At 44.8% G+C, this 20,215-nt stretch overlaps 1 protein-coding gene across 1 annotated transcript; it reads right to left on the bottom strand.

Annotated features, from left to right (window-relative positions):
- Positions 1 to 10,518: 10,518 nt before the first annotated feature.
- On the bottom strand, positions 10,519 to 19,021 carry MUL1 (mitochondrial E3 ubiquitin protein ligase 1). The gene is made up of 5 exons (XM_074975542.1): positions 18,985 to 19,021; positions 18,228 to 18,362; positions 16,747 to 16,834; positions 16,073 to 16,193; positions 10,519 to 12,782 (listed from the first exon to the last, which is right to left on the bottom strand). Exons 2-5 carry the CDS (start codon positions 18,345 to 18,347, stop codon positions 12,053 to 12,055), a joined length of 1,059 nt encoding a protein of 352 aa, XP_074831643.1. The 5' UTR covers positions 18,348 to 18,362; positions 18,985 to 19,021; the 3' UTR covers positions 10,519 to 12,052.
- Positions 19,022 to 20,215: the final 1,194 nt, after the last annotated feature.

Here is a 20,215-nt window from a genome sequence, read left to right as displayed (position 1 = left end):
TACCAAGTTGCTACCTGATAAAGGAAAAGAGGCTTTGTAAAGCTTACTCAGTAGCTTCCAATTTTAGGAGATAAATTTTTACTGCAACTGGGAGTGAAAGAACTTAAATTTCTTACCTGTACTGTCGTATTGCAACCCCACCCTCCTTGGGGCAGGGCCCTCATGGCAGAGGGTTGTAAAATGACAGTACCTGTGAGAAATTTAAGCATGGATTGGAGTGCAGCGGGGCTCAGGGCAGGGCATGGGGGGTATAGGAGTCAGGGCAAGGGGTTGGGAGGTGGGGAGGGGCTCAAGGCAAGGGGTGGGCTGTAGGAGTAGGGACAGGATGTGGGGCGGTGGCTCAGAGCAGAGAGCAGGGGGTTCAGGGCTGGGAATGTGGCCACTGTGTTGCCCAACTGCCAGGTCCCTGGGGCTGGCTGGAGACGTGGGGATTGTGCAGCTCTGCTGCACAGCTGTGGGGCAGGACTCTTGTTGTTCTGTAGCCATGCTGCCCAGTGACTGTGGATGCTGGCTTGGGTCCTTCCAGGCTGAAGCCTCACCTCCTCTCCCACCAGCTGCACAGCACCGGGGCTGAGGGCCATGGGTGGGGAAAGTGATTTGGGCTCCAGTGGGGCTGGGGCCGGAAGAGAGAGGTGAGCCAGCCATGCCCAGGGCTTGAACAGGAACCTGACCTGTGTATGGTGGCCAGCAACTTCCAGAGCCCTGCCCCCAGCTGGCCACTCTCTTACCAGTGCAGCAGCTTATTGTCGCCTCTGGGTTTGTGAGCTCACCAGACCCCAAAACATGGTGCGTTCTCCAAACCGCCTGGGGCCAGCATGCTCTGAACTGCTGCAAAACACACTCAAAACATTTGAACATCCCACCAATCAGTAGGAAGCCCTTAGTGAAGTTAGCAGCGCTGCCTGCCCCAGGGAGGTCCAGCAGGAAACCAGAAGTGTATCAGAACCTCATGGTTTATGAATAAGGAGGGATACTACCTTCTCTGGCCTTGAAACGTTCTTGGTGGATTCCTCCCAGGAGAGAGCAGGGAGAGATGCTTGCGGGTTCGGTTTTCACTTGTGCTAGCACTGCGCACCCAGCCAGTCACGTGATCTGTTTCTGACTGCTGTATACGACTGTGGTTTCTAAGCTCGCAGCTGGGGAGATCTGGCTCATTTCTTAAGAGGAGAGAAGTGAGAGGAAGCAGAGAGGCAGCATCTTCTGTACTCTAACGGTGCTGCATGAGAGTGTGCTTTGATTTAAGTTAATAGTGGTGTTTCCATAGACATTGCAGAAGCAGCATCATAGCTAAATAAAATGCCTGTTTTACAACAGTACCTATTTTACTGACTGCTCTAGGGCTCTTCTACCGCTCAGTGCGGATGCCCGATGATGATCATGCAGCAGAGCTGAGGCTGGCTGCATGCTGCCAAGTCCTACGTGCCGATACCACGGGGCTGCTGATTATTTTGCTGCCACTGCAGGCTCTTGAATTGCATTGACTTGGCGCACACTGTCTGAGAAAGCGACTTGCAAGGACTTTCTGGACTGTAGCTGGCAATCCCCTGCAGAACAAAGAGTTTGACATAGGAAGGAAATTGTCACCTGGCCCAACTTCCCCTAGGGAGGGGAATCCCGTCCCAGAAGGACAGATGGGGGTAAGAGGTTTGCCATCAGTAGGAGTTCTCATGCACAGTCCTGCTGATTTAAAATATAAATAAAGACGGAGATATACCTGCCTCATAGATCTGGAAGGGACTTTCAGAGGTCACTGAGTCCTGTCCCCTCCACTCACAGTAGGACCTATCACCATCCTTTATACAGAATCATACGATTCTATATAGATGTTCCTTGTAACCCCACCCCATTGCCCAAGTGAGAGATCCATTCTAATAAGCTGTTCATTTCCTTCTGCCAGCTGATTCTGTGCCTTCCCTTGGGGACCACCTATGACCCCACCTTTCTTCCCTTAGCAATAGGGTAATTCCCTCTGAAATCAGCAGGACTGGGCATAAGAATGCCCATTGATGGCAAACCTCTTACCCCCCTCTAACCTGGGATGGGATTCCTCATTCAGAGCCTCCCTTGATGTTGTTAGTCTTATCAGTCACACCTCACAGAGCTGCGAGGAAGCCTGGGAGGTCCTCAAGTCCACTCCCCTGCTATCTCAGCAGGACCAAGCACCATCCCTGGCAGTTTTTTTTTTTTTTTTAATCTATTTGCCCCAGGCCCCTAAATAGCCTTCTCAAGGATTGAGCTCACAACCCAGGGTTTAGTAGGCCAATACTCAAGCTACTAAGTTACTCCTCTCTGCTGGTCAGCCTGTATGCTGTCTTATTGACAGGACACATTTAGTAGCACTAAATTCACACTGCACTAGCTTTCTATTTCTTCCTGTAGCCCAGCAAGACAAGCTGGCACAATGGGAGGAGACAACCAGAAGTACCTATCTGACTGCATGTCGGAGACATAATGGTAACATTAGCGCTGCTAGCGTGCTTGACAGAGGACAGCCAGTATCATCAACCTTGTCCTGCCACTGGCAAAACTAGAAGGAGAGAGGGGGGAAAGTGACTTGCTGTTGGCCAAAGGGAAAGTCCAGGATGGTGACCTCAGTGGTTCAGGAGCCAAATTACCCATCCACATTTCCCCAAAGAGCCATAGTCGTGTGAATTCATTGGTTCCTTTATCAGAGCACTATATATTTTATATAGTTATTCTCACAGCTAATAAGTCAACAACTAAGTGCAAGTAGATGACTTAATTGGTGAATAAGATACTAAAAGTATCTTGCCTGGTTCATAACTTCACTAGATTTAATATCACATGTGCCAAGGAACTGCAGCAGACATGTTGAAGAGCTACTTCCAGCCCTCACTCTTACGTATTGCTGGTCTAGCAGCCCCAGGGATAGAATCCAAGGCCAGGTCTATGACAGGCATTAAAGTCGATTGTAGATATGTAATTCTAGCTGCAGCAATTGTGTAGCCAAAATTGACTTATCTACCATAGACTTACCAGGCCTTCCTCACAGAGGGAGGTTGATGGGAAAGTTTCTCCCATTGACCTCCCTTACTCCTTGTGATATCGAGGAGTACAGGGGTCAACTGCTGCTCCAAGACAGTAGGGGTGTGTGAAATCGAACTAGGTGCATGAAATGGAACCCTGGAAGATTGCCCCTGTCCGGGTTGATCTTCCAGGTAGTGAAGACGTACCTCAAGTCTCTTTAGTCCCAGACCAGCACATGGTCCACTGGACCTTAGTACCTCTTTTCTTAAGATATAAAAAGTCCTAAGAGGAAGGCAGAAGATGTGGGCTTGGAATCCTGGAAAAAGAGAACATGGTCGGGGGAGGGAAACACACACACACACACTCACACTCACACTCACACACACACAGAGTTGTCACTGCACTGAAAATAATAGTAGCACCAATTTGTTTCCTTAGATATTCAACATCTAGCAAGATGATCAAGCTCTGTCTCTGAATTCTGTCCCTGGAGACAGCTGTAGCTCAGAGCTGAGATCTTGACAGATTCTGCTGTTTGCTGGTACGTTGCTATTAATTCTATCGTCTAAGGATGTAAAGAGATAGCAGTTAGATTGGCAAAGGTTCAGAATCCCCCAGATACTGAAAAGGAGCTAATTAAGTGAGGCCAGGCTGCTCGCTGGCAATCTTCCAAAAACTGAAAGAGCCTTTATGCTTGAGAAAAGTGATTATCAATACAGCATCATTGGGTCACCTATTTGTCCCTATGATTTTAAAAACAAAGTAAGATTATAAGAAACTATGTGGATGTGATGAAGTGTGAATTATATTCTCCTTGTTAGGTTGCATGCTTCCCCCACTGTCCTGTAGTAACTCCTTGCATGTGCCTCAGTTTCCCTAGGCACAGCATCAGTGCGTAACAGGAGATGAAAGTTTCTGTGTGGTGATTTCTCAAACAGAGGCAATGGCCTTCCATGTCCTTTGTAACCTAGCCAACCAGGTGATGTCTTTTCCCTCCTGAGAAACAGGACAAAGGCAGGAGGAGGAGCCTGGCCAGTTTGAATTTGAACTGGGCGGTTGGGAGTGGGGCAGCCTTGGCTGACTAGAGAGAGAGAGGAAGGAAGGCCAGGGCCCTGGCTTAGGAACCCCCTCTCTGCAAAATGGCTTGACCTGATAGCTGCTTCTGGTTGCTGTGCTAACCAGTCAGTTCTACGCTGTCTCTGTCTCCTATTAAACCTTCTGGTCTGCATGCTGAATGAGAGTCGTATCTGACTGCGGAGGGGGGCAGGACCCAGTGCCCCCCAACACTCCGTCACAGGGGCTTTTTCCTCTCCCACTCCCCAGTTATCCCTTCATACTCAGTTTGGGATCGGGGAGTCAGTCATATGGTGCCAGTTTGTTCTACTACATCATCGCTCATGGCTGTTGGGCAACCCACTTGCTTACAAACTGTGTCCTCTGTGTATTTCCACTGTTATCACGATGGTGGCCCATGTTAAGTAATTTTGCTGAGACCTGCATAGAACCCAGCTCACTTCTCTTTAGCTCTGCAGAGCTAACAGGCATAAAAACTTATTTGCAACAGCAAAATCAACCCATTTGCTTCCAAATATGAACAAGAAGCACATTTATTAAGAAAGAATTGTTTTAAGTAGCAGGTTTTGTAAAGAAAGGGGCATTTTGATCCATTCAAGAGATTTTTATGACACCATAACAATGCATGGAAAATGCTTTACAAGAAGATAAACAATGAAAATTAAAACACACCTTGAAAGCATAGCTAAGGTGATTAACTAAGACAATGCAAGACAAAACAAAAGGAGACCACATTTCCCACATGAGAATTGAAAGAACATAAAGAAAAGAGAAAGAGAGAAAGAGACACAGACATAGAATAAGATGCATTTGTAATACAGACAAAATCACCAGTTTGGGCTTTACTTATTTTGCATTGTAGTAACATCTAGAGCCCTTAAATGAGGGCTTCATTGTGCTTAACACTGTACACGCACACAGTAAGAGACAGTTTATAGCCTAAACAGTAATTGCATCTCCAGTGGATAGGGGAAATGGAGACTAATCAATTTGTCCAAGGCCACAGCCAGTAACTGAACCAAGGCCCCCAACAGCCCAGTTTAACTCCTTAACCACAAGACCATCTTTTGTCCTTTGGTGTGTAGGTGTTTATTTAAAATAGTGAGCACTGAGTCGCTCAGGCTATGGCTACTCAAATTATCTTGAAATAACAGCTGTTATATCGAAATAACTTTGGTAGTGTCTAAATGGCTCACATACTCTTTCGAAATAAATTTGAAAGAGTGGGTGCCTGGTTTTGATTGTGGTAAACCTCCTTTCCCAAGGAATAATGCCTATTTTGAAATAGGCCATAATGGGCTCCAATGGCACTATTTTGAAATAGCGCTATGGACCCAGACATGCTATTTTGAAATGCATGTTGTGTGTGGTTGTGTTATTTTGAAATAAGAGATTTCCAAATAGCCATCTTATTGTAAAAACATCTTATTTCAAAATAGGGCTGTTGTGTAGATGTGGCCCCAGTGTCATAGCAAATCCTGTTGTCTCCCCTTCCTTATTTCCTATGTAGAGAAGTAGTGAGAAATTATAATTCACATTAGGGAGAAATTATAATTCACATTAGAACCAAATACAATGGTCTTACTATGCAGAGAGTCACAGAGCAAGGAGAGACCAAATTAATAACAACATGGCTGGCTACAGTGATTTTCATCATGAAGGACCTCAGATCACTTTAAAAATTTAGTGGTTTACAAACTATACACAGGGTAGGTGTTGTTTCACCACTGAACTGCAGCCACCTCTGGGGGTGAGGGATGGCAGCTGTTTAACAGCAAGGAATAACTCAAGAGCTTAAGACAGAAAGTGCAGGGAAACAACCCTTTTCTAATCAGATCTGCAAGGGACAGGCAAGGAAATGTGACAAAGACATGAGCAGCTCAGTATTGTAGGATCCGTTATATAAATCACTATTAGCATCCTTCTCCTCCCCAGCACTATGAATTCCACTTCGTTCCTCAACTGAAACAGGTGGCTGGGGGAGTGGAAAATAAACCCTCGGCTGAAATGCACTGACAGGTACGATCCTCTCATGGCAGTGGGAGTGAAAGTGCCTATGGTGAAACAGAAATAGCCTTGAGTGGCAGTTCCCTCTTCGCTACCGCTCTTCATTATTGCACCCACCCACCCCTAGGCCTCTCCTCCCCTGCCTGACCCCACCATTTCTAGGAGAAAGAGGCAGCCCGTTAGCAGATACTGGGATTGGCTCTGCATCTTTTGCTAGAACTAGTAGTTTCAAGAAAGCTGCTGGGAGGAGCGGGGAGCACAGTAGAATCAGGTACAGCATATTGTGGTTCTACCGCGCCATCTAGAGCACAGACAGGCGTGGACAGTGCTCAGAAGTTGTGAGGAACATGCAGCCAACTCTGCAGCCTGAAAGCTTCTGAGCACTGTCCAGGCCTGTCCAGGTTCTGCTGCAGACGAAACGTGTTTGGTTTAGGAATATGCTCCACGCCAACCACTTCCAAAAGTTTATTACGCAGTTAGTCTCACTGTTGCAGAACTGTTTGAGTACAGAGGTGAGAAGTGAATCCCTGGGATTAGAATCAAAAACCGGAAGAGGAAGAAAGGTCAGTTTTGTTTGGTCTGGGGGAAGTTTCTTGATTTCCTGCCCAATTTCTAAGCCTGCAAGGATCTACTTACAGACCGAGGCCGAGAAAGTTAAGTTTGTAAGTCAGAGAGACTCTTGACTGATGCAGAACTACCAGCATGTCAGGAACAAATAAAGCCTCGTGCACTTCAGTTAATAACTTGCAATGACGTATGAATCAAGCCCTAAAGAGACTCTGTGGAGAAGTTAACAGTATAAAGTTGAGCTTCGTGTTTCTATTTTTTCAAAGATGTATAACTGACTCAGCAGTTCTCTCTTCTCTTTGCAAGCCAGCTTGCCCTGGGCCTTGTGGACAACCCTGTCAAAGCGACATCCATCTTGGCACCGCAGGGACTGAGTGGTCTTTGGATCCGGCTGCAGACAGGGAAACTGGACAGGACTGAAGATGTTCTTTATCAGAGGCAGCCTGGTGGGTATGGGGATAGATGGAATGAAAGCAGCAGATATCTCCTCGCCCCAGGCTCTTACCCCCATTTAGATGTCAAGCCCTCATAACTGGGCCACACGGAGCTCCCTGCAGAGCTTTGCTGTTCCACTGCAGGATAGCACCTGCCGCTTGATATAGATCCTGTTTCATAAACATGCCCTCGATTGTTTCACTGCAAGACTGAGAGAATTTACCTTTTAAAGACTCTGCTCAGCTCTGGAAACCAATCTCTCAGGGGAAAGTTGCCTGTCTATGCCTGCAATTAAATCTAATGACCCATTGTTTTTAGTGAGAACCACAAAGGGCAATGGGTTTGTGCTCTCTGTCCCAGCTTTGCAGAAGCAATTCAGACTATTCCCAAGGCTGACATAATTGTTGATGCAGTGATACAAAGATCTCTCGGTTTAATCTTGTTGGCATTTAACAAAGAAACAAAGCACGTAATTCACCCTTTATTCTAGCTGCGGACAAGAGGAGCGTTTGTCAAAGAGGGAGTTTCACTGAAAACAAAACAAAACAAAACCAGCTCTGAGCTCACCAAGTGAAGGGAGTCCCAAGCGAGGATTATAAAAGGCTGAGCTGCTTTTAGAAGTTCCATGACAGCAGCAGAAAAGGTGAGTCGTGCTGTGTGTACTGTAACTGCTTATGGTGTCAATTTAACGTGCACAAGGTGGCCATCATTCTAGCACAATGTGTATCAGGGAGTCCAATAATGATGAAACAGCTGTCCAGGAAGTGACTAACAAGCACATCTGGGAACTGCGAGGCAATAAGATAGAAATTGTTTCGTCCAAGATTGATAAAGTAGTTCAACCCACTTCCAAAGAAAGTGTGATTCTGCTCCTCCTGGCCCATTTCAGTCAAAGATCTTGGCTTAAATGTTGTAATGGAACGCACCACACTGCAGCAAGCTCAGCTTGCAAGGCTACGCCAGTAATATATTCTGTTCCCATGACAACTAAGCTAAACCATTCTACTGATAAATGAAAACATGTTGTGATCAGAGAGGAAGAGAAAAAAGCTATTGTCTCCCATGCCTTCCTGCGTATCCTCCAACAACTTTCACAATCCTTGGTACCAAACTCAATGGAAGACCAATGGCCATGGCAGACAAGCCAGCACACAGGACGTGCTGGGCACAGTGTGCATCAAAGAAAGAGATGCTTGTTAACACAGGTCAGGGAATGCTTACAAGTTTGAAGGAGTCAGTGTGAGCTTTGTACTGAGCACATGCAGCGACTCTGGGGTAGATGCGGCATGTCTCAAAGCATCTTACTCTCTTTTCCTGTCATATGCTGGACCGAGTTAGGATGCAAGGCTGTAAACAAACACACTCCAGTGTGTCAAGCCCTTTGCCTTGCCAGTTTGAAGAGACACTCAGGTCCAAGTACATGTCAGATTTCTGTGCAAGAAGAGGTGCCTTGTCTACATGGACATAGCGTATCAGGTGGTGTCACATATCAAAGCAAAGCCTTCCTAGCCAGTCCGACGGAAGGACCTGTACACAGTGCATGGGGGTAACAAAACATCGGGAAGCAGGATATGAGCGTAAACCCAGAAAATATCTGATAGTCTCCCCTCAGTCCTTTAGAGCACTTCTATCACTGTTAGTTGGAAGAATGTGGTGATATGTACAGGGTGAAGTCATAGGCAAACAGGCCTGCTGCTAAATCACATCAGCAGTTTGAAGTGCTCATGCTTTGACTGATTCTTAAAGCAATGGAACTTGAGCTATTGTTCGTTCTTACTCACCAGGGATGCACATCAGCCATTTGTCTAGAGATGATACAGAATAGGCCAGTGCTGGGGCAGAGGAGGAAAAAAGGACCACCATTTTGAACATCTAGTCCTTAAAAAGCAAGGGCTTGGCAGACTTCCAGTGCCCAGAAGCATTAGGATAGGAAATGCAAAGTGTGTTGAGTGAATTAAATGACAGGACCAGCAGCCAAAAACACCCTCAACTCTCCATGCCTTCATTACTGCATTTGTTAAACATGACTATGCACCTCATGCAGTTGTCTGAGATTACACGAACTGTTACGGATTCAGCTCTGGTTCCAGTACCAAAGGCCCAACTCCCAGCCAGATCCTCTGGTTATTTGGAGTAGGGAGTCAGTTACACATTCAGCACTCCTGCACTCTGGCACAAGAAATACGGAGACTGATGCAGACCCTCTCGGCTATCATTCCCCTGACTGATAGGCCCAATGACTATTGAGTCTTATGTGGTTTCACTTAGTACGATCAGCATTGAATGGAGACCTGACGTCTTCCCTCAGCATCAATGAGCTCTGTGCCTACCAGGCTCTCTTAAACAAACAGAGCTATGAAAGCTCAAATGGTCAAAACATCACGTCACCTATTTTTTTTTAAATAAGAAAACAGTTCTGAAATGTCATCCCAGCTCCAACGCTGTTTCCTATTAAGCCCAATTACTTTTAACCCATTAACTTCCACTGTAGTTGCCATTCTAACCTACCCAAACCCCTCTCCTCCATTCTCTGGGATGTTTAATACTGTACCATAAGCCATAAGAAAAATCCTGGCACCTGGTTGCTGGAATCTGTCACTGATGCGCCAGCAGCTTTCTTTGCTCCTCTTCACAGGTATGCAGTAATGTTCACCAATCAGAACATATTAATATGTAAATGGAGTGTGTTGTTGCTGGCTGTGAGCTCCAAGACAGTTGTTTACTTTTTAAACGTGAAGTCCACTCTTCAGAATGATAGTTTCAAAGGAAATGCTGTCATGCTTTTAAAATTCATGGCCATAGTAGCTGACTACACTAGAAATACCTCAAAATACTGAATGTACAAAACTACAAAACATCCACTGACTTTGTCTTTACTGAAGACTTCATGTTCTCTGATGTAAATATTGACTTTAGAGTCGCCCTGACTAAGAAGTCTCTATATTCCACTCAAGAATAATCATCATCTATTATTTCAGGGGTGGCCAAGCCGCATGAGGCTCTGTGAGTCATTAAACGTGGTTCCTCCTCCGAGCCGCACGCTGGGAGTGCAGTCTGCCATTCTGCGCACAAACACCAGCGCTTGGTGGGAGAAGCATGTGGCAGTGGCAGCAGTGACTCTGGTGAGTCACTGGCATCGAGTTAGAGCAAGGGCGACCTGGGGGCGCCTGGTTCAGGTGGGAGGGGGCAAGGAGTTAGAGGAGGGAGGCTGGGGGTGCCTGGCTCTGAGGGAGGGGGATTGGGTTAGAGGAGTGGGTTGGGGGTACCTGGCTCTGGGAGAGGGCACTGAGCCACATATTATATATTTATTTTTTTAATCTGTAGATATCAATCTATAAATAAAAATAAATATATAATATGTGGCTTTTTGCACTCTATCCATGACTCTTAGTCCCTAACTGGTTAGCACCCCTGTTATGAAATTTGGGAAGCGAAAGATTTTTGCTGTCTTTTGCAGATAAATGTTTATTTCTCACTGTGAATATTACACATAAAAATGTACAGTAATATTACCAAAGCTTTGCTTTATGTTGTGGTCAGCGCAGAAATATGCAACACAACACTTGTGAAACAAAGGGATGGAAAGTAGTCCTGCGGATGACCAGCACTTTGTAGTTCATCACTACCCATGAAATATGAATATTAAATCCATGAAAGAAAAAAGGCAAAATGGTGTATTATCAAATACATGACATTAAAAATAATCTAATATCACTCAAGATTTTACTTTATTACCTCCACTGTCTATCATTACAACACTGCTTGGCCAATCTGTGCTTGTGTCTGAACAAACAGAGAGCAAAAGAAACAGCAGACAACATAACATAAGACTTCAGAGGAGTGTCCCCTTATTGCTTTTGCCAAGTCCTGAGTTTTCATCTCTCTGTGGGACGTAGCAATATTTATTCGGAACTCAGAGACAGAAACTTTTACAGACTGATTCCAAAAGCTTAGACATTCTCTTATTTCTGCCACTCTGACATCTCTACCCAGCTCCTAGCAGGACAGACATGATTATCAGTCTCAACCATTAACTAAGGGACATGGTCAAAAACTCATGAGAAAGGAAATTTCTCATGTGCATTACTACTGCCACCTTAATATTTGTTTAGTTTCAATAATCTAAGTCAAATTTACTTTTCACGGTCAATGCCGTTTGCTTTTTGTATCTAACTCAAGCTTGGACAATGAATCCAGACAGGTGAATTGCACTGTCTGGTTTTCACATGCGAGCACACCCCAGTTGTATATGGATTTCCAATTCTGCAGAGAAAGGGTTAAACAAACCTATGTGTTTTATGGGCAGTGGCTGGAGAACAAGAGAGCAATGGAAACGTAACTGCTCCCTCTAATGCAAGTATTTCTATTCATATGAACCTTAAATTCCAAACACTAAATTCAGGCTCTAGAACTATATGAAAGCATCATTTTAACTTTGCAGTCTACAAGCCATCTCAGACTAAAGCTTTTTCTAGCCCAGATGATTTCAGTGACTGAAATCAAGTGGAATCGTATCAAATCTACAGTGACTTGAGATGCACTTACAATAAACCAGTCACACAAAGAACAAAAATTAGAACATATGAAAGATACTGTCTGTAATAAACAGAATTGGAAGTGCAGATAAACATTTTAGCTCACCAGCCTAATAGCAATTTCATTTCTGGAGACTGCATAGGCCATCCTCAAATTCTGGGGGGTGCGATATAAAGGAAAATCAATGCACTTGTGACCTGGCTTTTATACCCTTGAGGATGAATTCTTTATTAAGTTTAACCTTTTAGTCCAGTTTTGCCTCTTCTTCTGAATTTTGGATAACAAGATAGCCCCACTTGCACACTCTTCTCCCAACAAATGTCACCCCACACTGCCCAGGAGCAGTACCTGCCCAAGTCGTCAGACAGGCCCACCAGCTGGAGTACTTGAGAATATCCCTTAAGAGGAGAAACATTTTTGCAAACAGCTCCAAAGCCACTACCGTTTAGCTGTTGTATAAAGGAACTACTCTTGCAATCTCCTGCCTACAAATAGGGCATTTCTTTGGGTCTGGAAGTGCCTGGTAGCACTCATCACATGAGCAGACATGCCCACACTCCAGAAAGACACAAGACTTTATGTTACTCAGACAGATGACACAGGCATTTTTTACAGTCTCCCCACCCTCCGCGTTCATTTCATGTCTTAGCCACTCCTGAGTCTGCCTGAATTCGTCTTGCATTTGTTTTAGGCGCTGCTTTTCCCGAAGCTGCCGGTACTGCTTCCTCAGAATGAAGAAGAGAGTGGCGCAGGTTGCAAAACCAAAAAGGACCGTTAGGATTTTCCAGAGTTTGACGTTTGATTCTTGCTTCTTCAGCAAGGAGTCAAAATCCAGGCTGCTCAGGTAGTATGGCATCCCCTGCTTGGGGGGCTGCAGCTTGATCGTGTTGTTGTCTAGGACCAACTCTCCCACACCTGTTAATGTCGTTCCAACCTTCAGCATTTCTTCAGTTTCTTGCATGCCTTTGGGACGTTCTCCACTTATGTAATGCCCAATGACATCTGTGAAGGACTGAATAGAAGGATGGAACTTTTCATACACCGTCTCCAAACTAAGTTCTGCAGAATCCAGGGGCTTTACCACCCTTACTGCAACGTTGGCACCATCCTTGTGAGGCACCAAGTCAAAGGGCATTGTGTTGGTTCTCTGGTGGATGATCTTTTCACAGTCATTCCTGTGGGAGGATAAGTGAGTGAGAAATAGAGCAAATGCAGGTATAACCATTTCACCATCAGCTGTGATAAGCAAAAACCCAAGCCTCTTTCCCTTCATTAAAGGCTAATAGTGAAACAGGTGTTTAGTCTATTTTGTTGTAAACACACCATCTTCAAGCTCTCTACTATTAGTCTTCAAAAGATGTACTGAGAGTTGACTAATTTTATCCACAGCCATGGAAAAAACACCTTTATCAGGCTTTAACTCTGCATAAATTAAATCAACCAAAGTTTCCTTCCTCTCATATACTAGCAGCAGCACACTACAATGTTCAGCTAATTAATGCTTACAAAGACATTTGAGATTTGTAGGCAAAAGGAGGTAAAGTACAAAATATTACTACATTCACTGCCCTCAGAACAGATACCTTGGCAATACTGAAGCCACTGACATTTTCTGCAGCATTTGACCCTCTTGGAAATGCCCTTCTTTTCATGCGTTTAGAGCAGTGTTGCTCAAAGCGGGCCACAGACCTGCTCTGGGAAAGCCACTAGCAGGCCTGTGTGGCTTTGTTTACTGAAAGAGTCTTCAGCTACGCAGCCTCACGGTGCCGATTGCCTGGGATTCGCCATTTCTAGCCAAGGAGAGCTGAGAAGCTTTGTGATTACAGACCCTTTAGGTAAACAAAGTGGCACAGTCCCACTAGCAGCTTCCCCAGATTAGGTCCGCAGCCCACTTTGCGAAACAGTTTTAAAGCCAACTTGGTTTTGGGGCAAAGCACTCCTACTATTTGAATCCTATTTATCACGTTGTGGCAAAAGTTTCTCTAGGTCAAAATAACTCTAAAACTGTTTCTTTCTGTAGCAGTGTCACCTGGGGATCTTCACTAAGTCCTCCCTGCCGCCCCCTTTTGGATTTGCACACTTCTGCTTAACTTTGTTATAAGGAATGAGACATTGAGCTTCCACTGGCATGAAAATGACCCTCAGACATATCTAATTCCAGCTAATCTTCCAAACAATTTTCCACCTTTGACAAATTGTTGTGTGCGAAAAACTACTGCAAGGCACACAACCAATTTAAATAAGTGCAACCTGATTAACTGAGGCTTTGTTTAGGCTCAAAAAGTGGAGCAATGACCTGGTTTCAGGAGGGTCAACTGACAATGTGACTTCCGATTCCTGCTCCAGGCACTGAGTCAGGGAGTCATGTTCTCACCAGATTTATCGTTTGAATTATACTGTAGGTCTACTGTTAAGATCTCATTTTAACACCTGGAGGATATTGCCAGGTTGTGACTATTGTTCAATTTGAACAAATTACAGCTGTTGACAAATGCTCTTAAACTAGCTAGGTTTGGTGAGTGTAATTACAGTAAATCTTCAATTTAACGGACCCTGATTTAATGAACTTTGGAAATAACGGACTGTGTTCATCAGTGCCCCCACCCCACGCCAAATGCTGGTGACTCACCAGAGCCACAGTGCTGAGTGCACTGAGAGCTGCAGGAGGTAGAAGAAGCCAGGCAGCTGTGCAGTTCCTCTCCCGGTAATCGGGAGTGGGAGATGGAGGTGTGAGGGGAAGAATGGGGCAGGAAGGGGGAAGGGAAGGCGGGGGCAGAGGACAGCAGTGAGTGATGGGCTGGGAAGGTCAGTGCATTGTCATACAGTATAACCATTCGGACTTAACAGACTGTCGGCATTAATGGACACCCTTTCCCCCCATTAGCTCATTAAGTTGAGGGTTTACTGTACCCATTTTCCAGTATTTTAGCAGTTACGTGAGTGTCACAACACATCCTATCTTAATATCTTGACACAGGCTCCTCCAACTACGTCTGCACAGATTTTAGTTTATAAGGCTCTTGGGAGAATGACCCCATCCCTCACATCCATCCCAAATGACACTTTTGCTTCATGCACACAATAGTTCCATGCATTCTGAGAAGACCCTGTTATGTGAAATCACCAATTCTGAAACTTAGAGGTGGGGACTAAGGGCTTGTAATAATGACTTTCCACACAGCTGCAGAGTGAAATGCCCTCCTGACATAAATAACTGTTAATGTGGAATAGAATTCAAAAGTAGGCTGAGGAAGTGACCGTTTGTGGCACACTTCAGATCATTTTTGAACTGCATTCAGACTTCGAGAAAATTTTCTATGAGGCTCACTGCTAATAATAATTCATGCTACTATAAGGCTTTGCCTTACACTCCAGTGCAACAGAATCAAGACCTAATGCATCACTGATTACATCAAAAAACTTCCCTGTGTAAATTGCCCTGCAGCAGTTGTTAAGCAATTGGCAGGCCCAAAAACCTGACTTATTTACATCAGTTTATGAAGAAATTAGCGTTTATAGGTGTCTTCCTTCTCAGTTACCACCATCAATGCTCTCTAGGCTGCTCACCTCCAACAAAACAAGAAAAAAACGTGTTTGAGAGAGAAAAGTCTTCAACTCCTAAAGAAGGATCCAGTATGGGGAATGGGATAGATGATATTACATCTTATTAAAAAGTATCCATGCACCTTCAGTACAGATGTACTTTAAGGGAATTACAAACTTTATATATAGGTGTGATGACTTCACGTCACACTGAAACACATTCACCACTGGGGTCAATAGCAACAGCTTGTTAACACTGCAGAGCAACATTACACACCAGTTGCACTTACCCTCATACCCACTTTTCATAGCAGAAAGAATTTAAAGAACCCACATAAATGCTATTTGACTAGGACATCAAGATTAACAATATTACTACTTGCAAAAAGTGTAATTTGATCGCCAGTAATCACGAGGTTATACTTTAGGATTTGATCCAAACGATAGCGTTACCAGCAACAAACAAGTCTGACAATCCATATTGCAGCCTTGCTTCAAAACTGGTTAGTAACCCACCCAAATACTGACTAGACCATTTTAGAAGCTGAATGACTCACATGTCCATTCAAGCCCAACACAGTGTTTGTGTGGTTTTCAAACTACATCCATAATTCATGGGAAAACAAAATACTGAGCAAACTAGTTAATAAGTAACCAGGGTTCACCATCTACTTCATACAGAAGGAACTGCCCTGTAACTGCCTTTCTCACCAAGTAAACTGAGCTACAAGATCAAGTTCAATGCCAAGCTCCAGCATTATTCAAGAGACTTCATGACCATAAGAAAGCCCGTCACCTAAATTCTTGCACCAAATTCAATACCCAATTACTTTATTTGGCAGATGTGTTCATGATAAAGCCCAGTGGGGAAGCATAGATGTCTGGATCTGTCTGTTCAAAACCAGAAGAGAAGGAAACGTACCAGAGATGGGTTGTTCGATTCCACACCATTTTGTGCTCCTGTAGCGTCAGCCTCTGGACTACCCCCTTGCAATTGTCCACAAACTGGCTGCTGAGAGTGTCCTTAACAGACTGCACAACACCTGAAAGATACACAACTATTTTACCAAGAATTGAAAGGTTATATATTTCTTAACATTATTTATTATACATATTTTATTACATATAAAATTAGCAATGCCAGAGTTAACCCAATTATGCAACAATGGAAAACGACGGTATAGGCAGGCTAAAAGTACAAGAAAAAGAGAATTAGTACACCATTGTCAGCAACTATCCCAGATGAGGAACCAGAATAAGGGGGGGTGAAAAGGTGGATATAGACTACGGACACACTATTCTAGGGAGACTGCCTGACTTACATTAAAAGACCTTCATTAGAATAGACAGGGCCTGTTTGGGATTAGACAGAGCCACTGGAAATGTTAGGAACTACTTTGTATCTACTTAGCCTACTGCTTAAAATGGAATTTCATTCTCCCTGCAAGTTGTGTTAGATGATTCAGTATTTTCCCAACCACCCTGTGCTTTAGTTAGCTGAACTAGCATGAGAGACGTTGGAGAAAATTTATTGTCTTAGAAGAAAGGAAGGTGTATGTATAATCCCTTAGTGACATAGACACTTATGCACAATACCTTCAATAACCGCATATGGGACACATCTTCCTGGTGCTTCCATAAGACTGTTCTTCAAATCTTGATCTAAATTCACCTGTTTTGCTCCCTATATAAAAAAGAGCCATATGTGTCAGGCTAAACCTGTTATGAAACAGAGGTAAAAGCAATTTCTTGGTTATGATTAATTTCTGAAGATTGTGGTGTGTAGATAAACTTGGGGGTGGGGAAAGGATAGTTTTGAGACACAGGGAAGTCACTTCAGTGCTGATTTACAGTAAGCACTATGGGAAGGTTAGATTTTTATTCACAAACGTCAATTTAACCAGACACCTGAAAATCAGAAAAATATTTCCATTGATAATATCAAAGTTTACAGACAGAAAAGAAAAATGCTGCTTGAGAAATTATTAGAGTTTGATTAAAGCATATTTTGAATCTCAGTGTCTACTGTCATTAAAAAATATTGCCCGGCTCCTCCACAATTTCCTACATCTGTGAAAATTTAAACTGATTATTTTTAAACTTTTTAAAAAAATTAACATTATCTGTCAAAAAAAAAAAAAGTTCTGGCAAGCCTAATGATATTCTGTTTCACCCCTAGTTTTAGTAGGAAAACTTTACTTTTATCTAGTGTTTTACCTCAGTAGACTTCAATGCATTCTACAAAGGATGGCAGTATCATTATCCCCATTTTACAGATAAGAAAAACTAAAGCACAGACACATGAACTAACTTGCCCAAGATCACCTAGCAGGTCAGAAGCAGACTTAGCAACATAACCCAAGTCACCTCAGTCCCAATCAGTATTCTATTCAAGATCACCAGTGGGAATTGTTTGCTATCTTAAGTGTAGCAGATTAGCCAAATGACTATCAAACTAGTTAAACTATTACAGTGAAATAATCCCTGAATCGTTTTTAAAAATTGAAAAATATATAAAGGGGGAATTTGCATAGAACAGGAAAAATATTGCACCTTCAAACAAGTGGAGCACTAATGACACACTCCACAGCCAAATAATGACATGAAATAAATGAACCAAGTACGTATTCATCAGACCACTTTATTCTTTTATATGGAGTTTCTAATTTGCTATTGTGCCAAAGTGTTACTCATCAAATTGTAAAGTTAATACAGGTTGAACCTCTCTCATCCATCACCCTCGGGACCTGACCAGTGCCAAACAAGAGAATTTGCCAGACCATGGGAGGTTAATATTATACAGCATAATCACCAACACTTCCACTGCTTCTGGGCTCTTAGAAGACATTTAGGGGTAAATTAGAGCTAAATAACAGCGCAGAACACTGAGAGCTAGGACTGGTGGCTGGAAACAAACTTTATGGGACCACAGGGAACTTGGCCACACCCATAATAAACAGTCATCCGACTAACTAAAATCATGCCATATTATGGATTCGGCCAGATGAAGGAGTGCCAGACTAGAGGGTTCAACCTGTGCTTTGAAATAATAAAGATAAAAATATCACACAACTGACCTTAAGACTCTGAGCAACTTTAGATTTCTGCCTGTAGATGGAGTACAGAATTGCTGTGATAGCCGAACTGGTGGCCAGCAGAATAACTTGGCCAGTTGAAGGGCGCCCCCCATTTTCCATCACTGCAATTTAGTTCTATTTCAAACATTAAAAAAAAAAGAGTTACAATTACGATCAGGTTATTAAAAACTCTCCCGTGCTACCTGTTTTCGTGTCACCCTGCCCTTGAGAGGAGGAACAGACCCCACCAATTAAAAGGATTGGCAGCAGTCTCAAGCTCAGCCAGAAGCACTGGGACATTTGGCTGACAACGGAGACAGCAGAACGGGGCGCAGGCGGCAACGGGCACACTTTAGGGCAGAGGCTGACAGCTCTGGCAGCAGGGCTCAGCAGGTGTGCGCTGTATAAACAGCAGAGATGAGGGCAGGGGGGCAAACAGAGCAGCCCGCACGGAGCACTAGCTTCTCGGAAATCCGAATACGACCAATGGGGGGGGGGTGGGGCAGGTCCTGTCCCACCCCCAAGACCTCCCCTCCAGACCCAGAGCCACCCCTGTTAACACGGCTGGCCCCCGCCTCCCTCAGCCCCGAACACCCCCCCCCCAGCGGCCCTACTCCCACTTCCCCGCCCCCCCTCCCCTGCGTCCTCTCCCTCTCCCTCTCCTACTGCCCCGACACACGCAGCGTGACCCCTGCATGACGTTACTGGCCTCTCCCGGGTCGCCGCCCGCCCCAGCTCTGCGCCCCAGGACACTCACCATACCACACCCTGCCAAGCCTGCCCCGTTCTCTTCCGGCGCGACCTGATGACGTCAGCGCCCACGTGCTATCCGTGAGCTGCCTCGAGAGGAAGCGGAGCCGTCGAGAGTGGGGCTTACTGGAGCCTGGGAAGACAGGCTGAGGGGATGGGGGTCAGGGTCAGGGTCAGGGTCACCGGGAACTACCACGATCCCTTTCCAGGGGTAGCTCTCCAGCACTTGACAAAGGGAGGGGCACCATCGGCCCTCTTTTACGGCGGGGGAAACTGAGTCACGGGGGGGCATTTGCATAAGGACACTCAACAGGCCGGTGTTAGAACTGGGAGTGGAACCCAGGTCTGTTAAATGCAGCCTGGTGCTCTGTCTGTCCTAGTGCTTTAAACATCTGCATGCCACCCCTCATCCCAAAGTTGTGCAAAGAGGAGTCATTTCACCGAGAGGCCATACTAGCCTAGTGGGGGCTCAGTATAGGAATATCCCGAGTCCCACTTACGGCTCCTATTCCCCTGTCAAAATACAAATGGAATTATTTTCACAAAACAAAATATCTAGCAACAGTACAGACTGGTACGCTGGCTAAAAATGTCATGTTAAATCAGAGGAATGGTAGTTTGTGGGTGATACTAAAGTAGGGAGCCCTGGAGCTGATTGAAGATTTAAACAATTGCTTAATCTCCTTGGCTACGTCTACACGAGCCCCAAACTTCGAAATGGCCACGCAAATGGCCATTTCGAAGTTCACTAATGAAGCGCTGAAATGCATATTCAGCGCTTCATTAGCAGGCGGGCGGCAGCGGCACTTCGAAATTGACGCGGCTTGCCGACGCGCGTCTCGTCCAGATGGGGCTCCTTTTCGAAATAGGGGACTTCGAAGTAGGCGGGGTCCTTTCGAAAAGGAGCCCCATCTGGATGAGACGCGCGGCGGCAAGCCGCGTCAATTTCGAAGTGCCCCTGCCGCCCGCCTGCTAATGAAGCGCTGAATATGCATTTCAGCGCTTCATTAGTGAACTTCGAAATGGCCATTTGCGTGGCCATTTCGAAGTTTGGGGCTCGTGTAGACGTAGCTCTTGTGTCTAGTGACATCTTGATCCACTGTAAAAGGGCAGAGGCCATTGTGGGGTGCAGTACAGCAGAGCACTACGCAGTTGGCTGGGGCCAAATTTTTCAGGTGCGGTGGGGGTAATAGGTAGCTAAATAATCCATATTTAAGCACCCAAATATGTGGCTTAAT

Source organism: Carettochelys insculpta, chromosome 23 (genome assembly GCF_033958435.1).
Source record: "Carettochelys insculpta isolate YL-2023 chromosome 23, ASM3395843v1, whole genome shotgun sequence".
Lineage (NCBI taxonomy): Eukaryota > Metazoa > Chordata > Testudines > Carettochelyidae > Carettochelys > Carettochelys insculpta.
Note: the sequence above shows the minus strand (reverse complement) of the source record. Positions and strands in the feature narration are given on the sequence as shown.

Coding starts and splice junctions, on each gene's coding strand:
- MUL1 (XM_074975542.1), bottom strand. CDS start 18,347: ATGGAAAATGGGGGGCGCCCTTCAACTGGCCAAGTTATTCTGCTGGCC. Junction 16,835..18,227: donor AAGTTGCTCAGAGTCTTAAG/GTCAGTTGTGTG, acceptor TTTTTTATATAG/GGAGCAAAACAGGTGAATTT. Junction 16,194..16,746: donor CCCATATGCGGTTATTGAAG/GTATTGTGCATA, acceptor TGTATCTTTCAG/GTGTTGTGCAGTCTGTTAAG.